We start from the raw sequence: 13,490 nt of genomic DNA, 5'->3' as shown, positions 1-13,490 counted from the left end.
GGGTGTCTTCCCGTGTAAAAGTTGGGGTGTCTAGGCGACGTTTCGACGAGGTCTCACTCGTCATCTTCAGGCTGGTGCTTTCGGCTTCTTGTTACTGGAACAGAGCAGGATCTCAGTGTTTGAGTTCCTATAAATACTGTTGAGGGGGTGTGGTGTATAGCCTCCAATGTTCTGGGCAGAGAGGAAGTTCCCAGGCTAGTGTGCCTTTTCTTCTTTTGTTCCTTAATTACTTGAGGGATATCTTGAGTGATTTCTTGAGTGATATCCTGAGTACCACTTAGGTGGGTCATTAGGTGTGGATTAGTTGCTAAAGTCTTTGTGTCTTGACCTCTTGAACTTTGTGAAGAGTTTTTCTGAGAAGATGGCTGTACTGCACTTAGTTGTGCTCTGGCTTGGCTTCGTGTATAGGGGCGAGCTGTGGTTTTGTGGCCTGTGTCAGCCAGATCTGTGTAGGGATTGCAGGGGGGTGCAGCATCCGGAGGTGCCACCATGGTTTGGCTACTGGATGGTGTCTGTAATTTATCTGTGGAGAGGGTCTGGGTTTGGGTCTGGTGTGGTTGATTGGTGATGGCGTTCTGTGTGCCTCTGGATCTGGTGTCAGTTTTTGTGGGGAGGGCTAATTTCCAGATGTCTGGCAAGCGGGATGTGTCGTCACGCTTGTTCATGTTGTGAGGGTGTTTCTCTATCTCGATGGCTTCCATGATTATTCTCTTGTGGTGATGTTCTATGTTAAAGAGCACTACAGATAAAATTAGCAAAATCCTCCATAAACACAATATCAAAACAGCCTTTGCACCAACCAAAAAATAGCCAATATCCTCAGAAACCCCAAGGATAAAATCCAGTTGGAAAACCAAGGGGTCTATGAAATACCCTGCAAAGTCTGCCCAGCCACGTACATTGGACAAACAAACAGACGAATAAATGCACGTATCGCAGAACACAAGAATGCCGTCAAAAAAGAAGAAAAAACTTCCTCTCTTTTCCAACACATGAAAGAAACAGGACACGAAATTAATTTTGCAGATTCCAAATTGCTCTTTAACATAGAACATCACCACAAGAGAATAATCATGGAAGCCATCGAGATAGAGAAACACCCTCACAACATGAACAAGCGTGACGACACATCCCGCTTGCCAGACATCTGGAAATTAGCCCTCCCCACAAAAACTGACACCAGATCCAGAGGCACACAGAACGCCATCACCAATCAACCACACCAGACCCAAACCCAGACCCTCTCCACAGATAAATTACAGACACCATCCAGTAGCCAAACCATGGTGGCACCTCCGGATGCTGCACCCCCCTGCAATCCCTACACAGATCTGGCTGACACAGGCCACAAAACCACAGCTCGCCCCTATACACGAAGCCAAGCCAGAGCACAACTAAGTGCAGTACAGCCATCTTCTCAGAAAAACTCTTCACAAAGTTCAAGAGGTCAAGACACAAAGACTTTAGCAACTAATCCACACCTAATGACCCACCTAAGTGGTACTCAGGATATCACTCAAGAAATCACTCAAGATATCCCTCAAGTAATTAAGGAACAAAAGAAGAAAAGGCACACTAGCCTGGGAACTTCCTCTCTGCCCAGAACATTGGAGGCTATACACCACACCCCCTCAACAGTATTTATAGGAACTCAAACACTGAGATCCTGCTCTGTTCCAGTAACAAGAAGCCGAAAGCACCAGCCTGAAGATGACGAGTGAGACCTCGTCGAAACGTCGCCTAGACACCCCAACTTTTACACGGGAAGACACCCGAGGACACCAAAACCTGCATTCCTGTACCCGTGAAAATCTACGAAAGCAAATATATATATATATATATATATATATATATATATATATATATATCCCAAAATTGCTTTTCACAAATTTTGATATCTTGGAAATAGTCCCTTCCTGTTTTCAGTAATACAGTGGTACCTCGGGTTACATACGCTTCAGGTTACAGACTCCGCTACCCAGAAATAGTACCTAGGGTTAAGAACTTTGCTTCAGGATGAGAACAGAAATCATGCTCCAGCAGTGCAGCAGCAGCAGGAGGCCCCATTAGCTAAAGTGGTGCTTCAGGTTAAGAATAGTTTCAGGTTAAGAACGGACTTCCAGAACGAATTAAGTTCTTAACCCGAGGTACCACTGTATATGATAGATAAGAAATGGTTTCTGTGGTGAATACCTAAAAGTAAGTGGAGGCAACATTAATTTTTAATGAATGATGGTTAATTAAAATTAGCAACCTAATTACAAGCGACCACCTGAAATTTGCTATAAAATTTGAGAGTGAATGAATTTGTATTGAAAAGTGAGCCATTATTTTACAGGGGCATATTACGGTCATCGGAAATAGGTGGAGTCATTTGTCCTTTTGTAATTGCTCGTGCTGTTTATTGCATGGACTCAGCATACAGTCTGACAGCTGGTGTTGATTCCCAAATGAAAACTCACGTCTCATTATTAAGGCATATATGGTTGCAAAAATAAGATGGGTATATTGCTCAAGTGAGCATCTCTACAAAAGATTTCAGAGGGTAGAGCTTCTGCAAACACCCTCTGCACATCTGGAAGGCCCAGTGAAGGCTGCTGAATGGCTTCTTGTTTCTTCTTCATGGTTGCCATGATGTATCCCTCTCTCCACACACCTCTAGTATTATTTCCTTACTCACACCATCACTCCTGCTCCTTGCCAAAAATGTTCTGGGCACAACCCAGCCAAAGATAACAACTTTTAAATGCCACCGATCTTTGATTGTAGATACTTAAGCATGTTTTTCATTCTATGGATGGTGCCTATTAGATTTAAAGTAACATTAGTTTGTTGAATTTAGAGTTGCCAGGTCATCTTATGGTTTGATCCTGAGTTTTACAGTTTTACTCTCCTTTGCAGCATCTCCAGGAAAAGTAGGGAGGGACCATGGCTCAGTGGCAGAGCGCGTGCTCTGCATGCAAAGGAACCCAGGTTGTTTGGCTGGCATCTCTAAACCTCTGCCAGAGACCCCAGTGAGCTGCTCAGTCAATCCTGATCAGGATGGACAAATGGTCTGAGCTGGTGTAAGGCAGCTTCCCATGTCTCTATATATCAGGATGAGAGACAGAATCAAGAGGACACTCTGTTTTTTGTTTCCCATTCCCATTCTCCTCATTCTAAAATTCAACTCCCTCCCCTTTTCCCATTATGCTCTTCTTTTTCTCTCTCTGTTTGGGTGATAAACCAAGAGGTAGACATGAGCATCATAAATTTGTTTGAAAACACAATGGAAGCAGGGTAATTAGCATTTTGGACCGGAGAGTAGCTAGAAAGAGATGCTTGAGACAACACACGCACACCCCTATCAGGTGACTACAGCCTTGGTCCTGCTGGGACCATCCTTAGTCTTTGGTCATCCCAAGTCTGAGGACCAGAACCTGGCAATCTAAGATGGATTGTACTCTATGTTTGCAAGAACTCAAATATAGTGTTTAAAGGCAAGCTTTTTTAGAAAGTGAGCAAATTCAGTGATTTATATGACGGTTGCATCTCTCTGTATGTGTATACCAAGAAAAAGTATATGTGCAGCTGTAAAATAACACTGTTCCCAGTTGTTGGTGAATTATGTTTTGTTAAACATAATAATCCTCTACTTTTGTGAGCTATGGTAGACCGGAAAGTGATATTTTTCTAGTTTTATACTAGTTGGGGAGACTTTTGTTTCCTTCCATTCTGGTAAGTTAAAATAAGTGCTGTGTTCAAAATGGGACACACACACACACACACCCCTTTTAAATTGAGATATATTGTATCCCTTTATATGAATTAGTGGTATATTGAATAGGATGCTTGTTTCAGCATTTTTCTCCAGAAAGTGCAGGATATTAGAAGTCCTTCACATCCTTCAGTGCTTTTCAGATCTCTGAGTATCCAAGAAGCAGCCCAGTACAGAAGCTCTTGATGAGTAAACTCAAAATGAATGCAGAAAAAGGCATTCTTGGTATACGGTTCATGTTGTTCTCCAACATCAGGATTTGCAATCCAAAGCTAGGTTCCTTCTGTACAAACAACTCAATTTCCTCCCTACTCCCAGTTGTAGGATAACCTCCCCTGCTTTTCTTCTTCCAGACTTGGGATCTGTTGATCTGGACCAGTTTGATGGGCAGACATTAGGTGAAATGCTCAGGCACTACCTTCAGGAGCTCCCTTGCCCCGTGATTCACCCAGCAACTTACAGTGAATTACTTTACATAGTTCAAGGTAAATGCCTGCTATTTCCTTTCTACCATTTTAAAAGCTTCATATTCCAGAGTTCTGTTGTGTCACACTTTTCAGGAAATCAAGGAAAAGCTGCCTGACTAGATGCATCAGACTCAATCCTATTTTATTTTCAAAGGGGCTGCAGTTGGATAGTAGTGTTATAACTTTACACGTTTCTCTCTTTAAAAATTGCTGCGATAATTTGAATTAATGTGTGGAAGCCTGTTGTGCTCTTGTATTCATGGATCAGTGAGGGCTGTTGTGATTGAGGCAGCAACACTCTCACTAGTGGTTTTTAGTCTCTGGCTGCAGTAAGGACGTGGTTTGATGAAGGTGTTTTAATTTATTGATCACCTGCCTTTTAATGGATTAGCTTATTAATTAATCAGTTGCATTTAAATAAAACTGCATAAAACACAGTATAGATATATTTTACTTAATGTAATGTAAGATAAATTACAATCTACTTGATGTAATACGGCATAAGATAATTTACAATCTAATAAACAAAAATCAACACTCATTGTTAAGAAGGAAATACAGTCTTAATGTTTTTAAACCCATAATTGCAATAAAACACCAAAACAAAAGGAACATAAAAAAAAACCAAAGAGCTTTAGTTTTCAGAACCACCAGTTAAAGTTAGCTCCCTCTGATCAATCAACTAAAGCTTAAGTTGATTGATCTGCCAGTTAAAATGTGCAACTCTAATGCTGACTTGTATTAAAGTCATCCCATCCCAAGCCAACTGATAATGTGGATTTGGCAGATAAATCAAAGTGAGATCTAGGCCTGTCCTGTACAGAGTTCGTGCTGTTAATGAAATGAGATGGGGAGGGGCTTTAACAGATTCAGTAGTAGGAATGCTGTGTTTTTCTTGGGGGTGGAGGGGGCGGAATAAGGATTGCCCTTCCTTCCAGCACATAGCTTGGCTCACTTCTTAAACAGTTATAGCTCAGTGACAGAGCATCTGCATTGCAAGCTGCATGTCCCCAGCATCTCTAGGTAGGGTTGAAAGAAAGCCCTGCCTGGAATCCTGGAGAGCCGCTATCCCTCAATGCAGACAACACTGAGCTAGATGGTCTGGCTTGGTATAAGGCAGATTCCTAGGTTTTGTTCCTAGAATGTTTTGTTGTTCTGTTTATCAGGTTGCCTGGGTAGGTCCACCTCTCGTCTACTCATAGGGAAATATATTCTGAACAGCAAGGGTTAATGCGTGAGATGTGGTTGTGGGTTAGTATATGGAGGAGCTTACCTTAAGGTCCAAACTAGTTGGGACATGCTGTTACATGTATCCTTCTTCCACCTTTGTAAAAGAAAAAGAAGCAGGGGAAAAACAAACTTGGGAAGTTGCAGGTTTAAGCAGAATAATGGCAGGAGAAGGAGGGCTGTTCCACCACTTCTCCTCCGGCCATTTCTCTGGTCAAACTCCCAGCAAGGTATTTATTTCCCCCCTGCAGAAGAAAGTGCTGAGCTTTCCATTGTAGGAGGCAGTGCATAAATTCCCTTTATTTTCCTTCGCCACCAGGAAAAGCAGCATGTCCCAATGCACTAGATGCTATTGACAATTATTTCTTTTAAAATGTGCCAAATATCTCCCTTCAGGTGTGGATTAGATAACTTTTTGCGTGTGTTCTAAGAACAAAGGAGGTGGTCTTGGCAAGCTTTGACGGCTGATTTACCTATTATTTAGATTTGCGCCACACTTTCCTGCCCTGATTCGGTTTCCATTTATTGCATCATCCCTGCCCTTTCAAAGAAATGAGATGGCAAAAGTAAAGTAACGAGGTGGAGGCTAGGCATGTCTCTCGTTCCAGTTCCATTCGAGTTTAATAGAATTCCTGTGCTACAAAGAACCAATAAAGGCAAAATCAATTTATTAAATGTAACTCCCCTGCCTGAAGCTTCTGTGCTGGGTGCGGGGCTGTGCAGTTGTTGGCTTCAGACCAGTGTTGTGTTTTTCAACTTGCCTGTGTACGTGGTGGGTGCTCCAACTTAGTGCATGAGCATGTTGATAAGTGGTGGTGGCGACAGCCAACGGCCAGCTGAACATCAGTGTTGTTGTGCTGGAGACAGCCAGGAGTTTATAGCGTTGGGAGAAATTAAGAAGGAGACTGGAAACTGTAAAGAGCCCTGTCCAAATTCCAGTTCACATTCTTCCTATTCTTAGTAGTCCGGACACACCAGGAGACATGGTGCTGCTGCCTCAAGCACTGAAAAGGATATAAGCTCAAACCGTGTATGTTACTGCAGGCCAGAAGCCCAAGTGGCTGCCAAGTCCCTGTGATACTGGCCTAGAAAGAAAGTGTTATTGTAATTTTTTGGCTGAGCTGCCTGGTAGGGTTTTAACTGCAAACGAGTCCTTTTTTGGCTTTATATGGGCATAGAAAAATCTCTGGGGCCTTTTTTAGTTTGACAAGTTGGAAGCCCCTCTTAGTTCTTGCGGGGTGTTTTTTTTATTCTCCTCCTCTTCCTCCTCCTCTTCTTCTTCTCCTTGGCCCTATATATAAATAAGTTTCTGTGTTTAGATTTAGATTTTACTGGAATTATTTGTTGGAAGCATCAGGCCAAATACTTGAAACTGTGAAAGTTAAAAGAAGCAGAACTCAGAAGAGGAGACTTTGACTTTTCAGTGATCAGCAGAAGAATCTCAGCTACTTGATTCCAAAGCCCCTGTAAAATGCATGCGTTTTTAAAAGAATGCTATAAAAATAATAGCTAATAATAATGCTTAATGATACTTTCTATTACTGTAGACCTATAAGCAGCAAGACTCTTAAGCACCCTTGTCTTCATCTATCTTATGTGTTCTGCCTCCTGAGAGATGCCAAAAATAATTCTCCAATTTACAAAGCGGGAACTTAGACCCAGTATGATTAATGACATCCCCACATAAAATATGATGAGAAGAGACAGTTTGCCACTTACTTTGTATGCATTGCTGGTAACCATCTCCTAAAAATGCATCTGTATTGTCCATCAAGCATTGATATAGACAGTTCTAGCTCACACTGCTCTGTATTAAAATCTACATGTATGAACCCACCAAACCAAAGAAGGTTGCTGCTGTAACTTTTGTCAGAGCAATTCACCTGTTGGGGGGGGGGGGCGAGCCTGGATTCCTTCCATTTTCTAAACAGGTGACTGCTGCTGGTCAAAACTGACAGAGCCAAGAACTTTTACTCAGTGCTGGGCCTGTGGTCCTGATCCAGCAAACAGGAACTCTGTTTATGATACTAAGTGCTGGATGCAGAAATACAGCATGAGCGCTATGCCAGCATCCATTTGCAATCAACAGGAATGGATCCAGAATCTGGTAAGCATGCAGACGCCTGCTTTTTGCCTACAGATTGCTTATTTTGGATCATTTCCTTGCCCTGAACCAGTTACGGGCAAATGGGTATCACTTCCAGCCCGTTGTAATTTTGTGATCATTACTACTGCCAACAGATTAGAATCAAATTTGACATATATCATCTTTGTTCTTCACCACAAGTGCACAGCCATTTTAAAGGTTTACCTTATATGTTAGTTATTTTGGAAAAACTCTGCCAGAGCGTAGGCATGTTGACTCAAGCTCCATTAAGCTGAGAAGGTAGAAGCTAAGGCCAACATCTTGGGTCAGTGATGTTGTCAGAAATGGACGATGTCACTTCAGCTTCACACCTTGTGCTGACTATGGTTGGTAATAAATTATCAACTGAATACATACCATATATTTAAAAAAACCCCACCCCACCCCACTACCACAATAATTCTGCTAACTGTAGTTTGCCCACCACACAGTTACAGTTCCCAGCACTCATAACAATCTACATTTCCCATGATTATTGGGGGGGGGTGCTTTAAATGTATGGTGTGTACACAGCCTGTGTCTAATCAGAGTTCCTTAAAGTTCTTACAGCAATGTGGAGGAAAATTCCAACTGGAACCCTACAACTGCATGCATGCAGAGTACTGAACTCAGATTATTTTCCAAGTTGCAATATGTGTCTCCGAGTCAAGACAAATACACATCTAGTGATGTGAAGCTGTTGCAAGAGTTTAGTGCTCTTGCTGTTGCAGGTTTCAGGCATATGCTCAGCCCATAAATTTGCTTTCAGTTCCAGAACTGAGTTTCCAGGTCTGTTACACAAAAATTCAGTCCTGGATTATTATTATTATTATTTTTCCCCATCTCCCTCTCCCCTCCCACCAAACTTTCTTAATCTCAGCAGCCTCATTCTGTTCCTTTGTGGAGCACCACCAATCCAATGCACGATTCCTGTGTGGAAGGAGAGAGAGAAGAACATCACTTCACAGACCAGCAGTAGGACTGGCTTACATGGTTACAATTTGTTCCATACCACTGAAAGCTGCAGTTTTCCTCCTGCATTCCCAAGGTCTTTCAAAGGCAGAATCCTTTCAGCTGGGTCCAGCCAAAATACATTCTTTTAAAAATCTGGTTCCAACACCCAAATGTATTTATATGCACCTAAGCCAACATTTGGATACAATTTTTTTCCTTGTCCAGAATTTTCCTGCTAAAATTGTCTTAATTATTGTAATAACAAGGCTCCAGCCTCTTCCCAAGGAAGATGAAAAACTATTCCTTCCTAATATCCATTAAAGATCCAGTCAGATGAAAGCAAATGAGCACAGGGAAATGGTGTGTGAAGCATTTGCAACGTGGTACCACTTTTGTTTCCTGAAAGAAGAGCTGGCAGTGATTCAAGCCAGCAAACAAATCTGCCTATAGTTGGAACCCCTGGTTTCTTTAGCCAACCCGAGAAGACTGTGGGTTTGCCATGTTAACTGGAGAGCAGGGGCCGAACTTCTGGTTGTAGGTCTTCCCAGAGCACTGCCGCCTGCTGCCTCCAGGAAAACCTAAAGGGGTCTACCAACAAAGGAGGGTGACTACCAGAGTTCACTCCCTAAGAGCCTCTCAAATGTGGAGCCAACCCTGAAGTGCATGGTCAGCCAAGTACTGCCATCCTTTTGACCACATGCTGAACAGAAGCTTCTGCACTTCACCACGACAGAGCTGCTGTTCTGTTATTTCTCTAAAAGGGAAGATAGCAAAGTTGATTAGCTATAGATTTTATTTTATTTTTTGTTCTTGTTATCTTACGCAGTCATGCGCTTCTCCCTACCCCCCCCAACCCACTTGACGCAGAGAAGTTGTGAAACTTCCATAGAACTATGGGGTTCTTTTCTTTGGTAATTCTGGAGAATTGAGAGCTTCATGCCATGGCATGTCTCAAGTGAAGCTTTCACAATGGGAGTACTGGAGGCCAGACTGAACTCAGACAAGCTTTGGGTTATTCTTTTCCCTCCCCCTCTCCCTTCTTTGGCTCAGCCAATTTGAGTAACACAAGAAGTGCACACAAGTCAGGGATTTCCCTTCTGTTGGAATAGCTGGCACCATAGGCTATTGTTTCACCCTTTAGCCTAGGGCTGAGCCCAACCACTGTGGTCTGGAAAAGTAACCAAAACTTCTTTCCCAGGAGTGGAAGTTGTTTATGGCAGGGTGATCCACAGCTCTCTCATGAGAGTTCCTAACACAGCTCCTGAGGGCCAAACTAGACACTGTGATGGCAGTTCCATGTGATCCAAGCATGGAATTGCTCCAGTCATGCGGAAAGAAAGGTTGGGTACAATTTGAATAGCAAAAAAGGGGGCAAGTGGATGAGACAGCACTGAACCCTGCCCTCCACATGCAACTTGCCCTGCCCTCCACATGCAACTTGATTCTCCACAATCCCTCACCTGCAAAAGTTCTAATATCAGAATTTTAGTGAAGAAAACAAGAGAAACAAGGTGAATTAAGTGACAGGCAGGGAGAAGGTTCTGTGTTTCTCATCCATGCACACCTTCTGCTAGTCAAACCCAGGGCCAGACTAATGCAAAGGACAAGATGGCGGCCACCCACCCAATTCCACATGCAGAAGTTGACTTGTCTGACCGTTGAATGTTACTTCAGCACTGGCACTAGGATGACATCCCCCAAGATTCCTGAAGGTAGCAAGGCTGCGGGACCCTCTGTGTGGCACAGAAAGCTTCATCTTCTAATAGAAGGGGATGCTGCTTCCCAGAATTTGGTACCTGAGGTGATTGCCTCATTCCACCTAATACAGTAGTAAGGATGGCCCTGCTCAGATCCCCACTTATTTCTGTGTAATTGGGGCAGTTCTATATGTTTCAGCACACATGACTTGCCTTGGCACATGTCATTTGGTCTGGCCTTTCTAGAATGGGATAGCTGGCAATTTGTGTTAAGAAACAAACAGTACCTGTCAGGGTAGAAATATGGAACTAATTTATTACCTAATTTGGCCTTCAGCAGGTCTTAAATGTAGGCAGGTTGTGCAGCGTGGCTGATTGCAGGAGACTGGAAAATCTGGTACCCAGGAGGCGGAGAGCAACATGGACATAGTGTTTCAAGTAGCCTCCCAGCCTTATTCCTGCTTTTCATAGACTTTGTTGGCTCACAGCGATGTTCTCACAATGAGGTGAGAAAATACTGCAAATACTGAGTATCTGGAATTCCCCTGGCGGGCCACAAATAGTCCAGGAACAGCATGTGCACCGTACGTTATGCAGGTCTGCAAATTTGTGCAGTCCCTTTTTAGCCAGATCAACATATTTTGCCCTATGCCTGTTTTAGCCATGGTTACACAATCGCTTTTGATTAATGCATTGTTTTGGCCTTCTGCACTTAAATGTCTGGTGTCAGCTTCCCTCGACCTCCCACATTAGCATGGGCCGTGCTTTATTCCACCAGAACCCACCCAATACACATTGGAAATATGTCTTTTCCCTGCCCCAAACTTTTCCAGAGTCAATTGCTCCATTATTTTTTTACATTTCATCCTGGACCTGCCCTTGAAGGGAGTGCAGCACTGGGATTGTGTATCTCTGCTCCCACATTACTTACTCCAAAGGAAATCAAAGGGTGTCTTCTGCCCAAGCAAAAAAGGAAAAGGAAAAAAAGGACTTAATTAGAAAGCAATTAGTTGGCCTTGCTCATTAAATTACTTCAAAGCAGAGCCATCTCCCCCTGCCCCTTCTTGCTCTCCCCACACCTCTCAGCCAAAGAGTTCCTAAAATTCCACGGTGGCTCTGATCTCTGTTCTTTTTGGAACGCAGGAAGGACGCCAGCGCCAGCAGAAAGGGGAGTCAAACAAGTGTTTCCAGCCGAGGCATTTAAAAGTGTCCTTTCGGGAGAGAATTTGAAATTAAACTGGTCTTTTTAATCTTCTGCCACAGAGACTCGGGACTTGGCTGCTGCCTTGCATGCTTGGGTAATCGCTTGGCCTGGCTAGCGTTGTGCCTTGCATGTGGGGCTGCCCTTGATAACAGTTGGAGATTCAATAGATCACAAGTGGTTCAAAGGGTTATTTATTTTATCTTTGTTTTCAGTGATGATGAATTTATGCATCCTTACTTTTTTATTGGTTTTAGCCATATATTTTTCTCTCTCTGCACCACCTGGATAGTTTTTTTCCTTAATCAGTTGGTTTATGAAATTTCTAAATAAATAAATAGCTGCTTTTGACCACAGAAACCATATCACAACAATCCTGATATTTTGACCTAAATTCAAGGTGCTGATTTTTCCTTAAATGACTTGCATCTAGGATACAAGGCATGGCCCAGTGTACCTCGCTGGCAGCTGCCGCCATTTTCATTGGTGAGGAAATATTTCACATTCACCTGCAAACATGTTTCCTGAGCCAAACAGCTATTATACAACTGCTGTCCCCAGGGGCAGAACGAAGCTAGGCCATCGAGCCTTTTCCTATTTGCTGTAATCAGATAAAATACGGTAAAATAAGGAAGCAGTTCAGTACTAGTGTATCTCAGCTAGCAATAATTGGTGTTTGTGCAGCCATGTGATTGCACAAAATTGGAAACATGCAAGCAGGACGCAGACATCATTTTAGCACGCAGGGCATATTAATGTTTCTGTAAACAATGACCCTTATCTGTACAAGCCCCAGTGGGAGGAATTGGAAGAGTGTCTTCCTTGCAAAATCTGAAAAAGCTTTGGTGCTTATACTTTTAACCACAAATAAAAGTTGAGAAAGAATGGTTTGGAACTGACCTAGAAAGACCGCAGAACATCTGGCCAAATACCCAGATTTTATGAATAATGCCTTTCCATTGTTAAAAAAAAAACCTCTGAGGAAAGTGGTTGGGGACCATCACTTTTCTGCTTCTGATTTTAGATCAATCCTATGACACACACACACACCCCGCACCTCCAGGCATCCACTGTATTGGCACCGCACCAGTGAAGTATTGTTACGGGGTTGGTCTAAATGTCCTCACAGGATCCCTTCCAAACTAGTGGCTCTGGCTGTAAAAGATCCAAGATTAACAGTATAAGGAACTGGTTTTGCAAGATCTTTGCCTGCGGCTTGTCTGCTACATTTGTGTATGGGCCAGAAAGATGGGAAGATGACTCACCCCTTTGTCCTTTTCCTGGCCAGGGTGTGTGTGTGAGAGAGAGAGAGAGTGCGTGCATACAAAATCTGCAGCTCTGGAGTTAGACCAAGTGGATCCTGAGGAACGAACAGCAGAGGGCTGAGCTGCTCTCTGTAGGAAATTGTGATGGCGCTGGCAGGAATTTGATGGCAAACAGTGAATTTAGGGGCACCTGTTGGGGTCTCTCATGCTGTGAACATCCACCTATCATCATCTTGTTTGTTTGTAAATCAGTGCAAATGCTACAGAACTCCTGAAGTCTCTAGTTCCTGAGGAAACAGAGCCTGAGTGCACACAGCACCCCTGGTGTTCTCAGCCTCAGAGAATTGGGGTAGGACGAGCATAACAGTATATTGTTACATGCACCCCCACTTTCCCCCAATTTCAGGGGGCACAGTACTTACTTACAGTACAGTACCTACACACAGGTTTGGTTTCCTTCGGATGAAAAGATCACTGGAGATTTATGGGGTGGTGTTTTGTAATATTTATTTACAAATATGCCACATTGATTTTAGATAGTAGCAAACACTCCAGCAGCACAATCCACAGTCCCAAATCAGAACTCCAGAGAGAGACAGCTTTGAAAACCAGGGCTCAAATCTAGCCCTCTTGCCTCTTTCTCAGACCTCTTCAAAACTGCAGTCTTTGTTTCTCTCACAGACACTGATCTTGCTTACATCATCCTTAGCTGGGAGTGGGGGTGCAGAGGGAGAGAAGCTGTACGCTTTTTGCCAAGATAGCTCTCACCTTCCGGAGGAATCTCCAGCTGCTTCTTT

At 43.2% G+C, this 13,490-nt stretch overlaps 1 protein-coding gene across 3 annotated transcripts in view; it reads left to right on the top strand.

The window, feature by feature from the left end:
- LOC309371366 (phosphatidylinositol 3-kinase regulatory subunit gamma) overlaps positions 1 to 13,490 on the top strand; it is a 244,109-nt gene that overhangs the window by 60,716 nt on the left and 169,903 nt on the right. For 2 of the 3 annotated variants that reach the window (XM_081913946.1, XM_081913944.1), the window contains exon 5: positions 4,111 to 4,242. The exons of the other annotated variant lie outside the window; for it this stretch is intronic. In XM_081913946.1, coding sequence (XP_081770072.1) covers positions 4,111 to 4,242 — 132 coding nt within the window. The remainder of the gene's footprint in view (positions 1 to 4,110; positions 4,243 to 13,490) is intronic. 3 annotated transcript variants of the gene reach the window in all.

The sequence above is a fragment of the Podarcis melisellensis genome (assembly GCF_964234715.1).
Source record: "Podarcis melisellensis genome assembly, chromosome: 6".
Taxonomy (NCBI): Eukaryota; Metazoa; Chordata; class Lepidosauria; order Squamata; family Lacertidae; genus Podarcis; species Podarcis melisellensis.
Note: the sequence above shows the minus strand (reverse complement) of the source record. Positions and strands in the feature narration are given on the sequence as shown.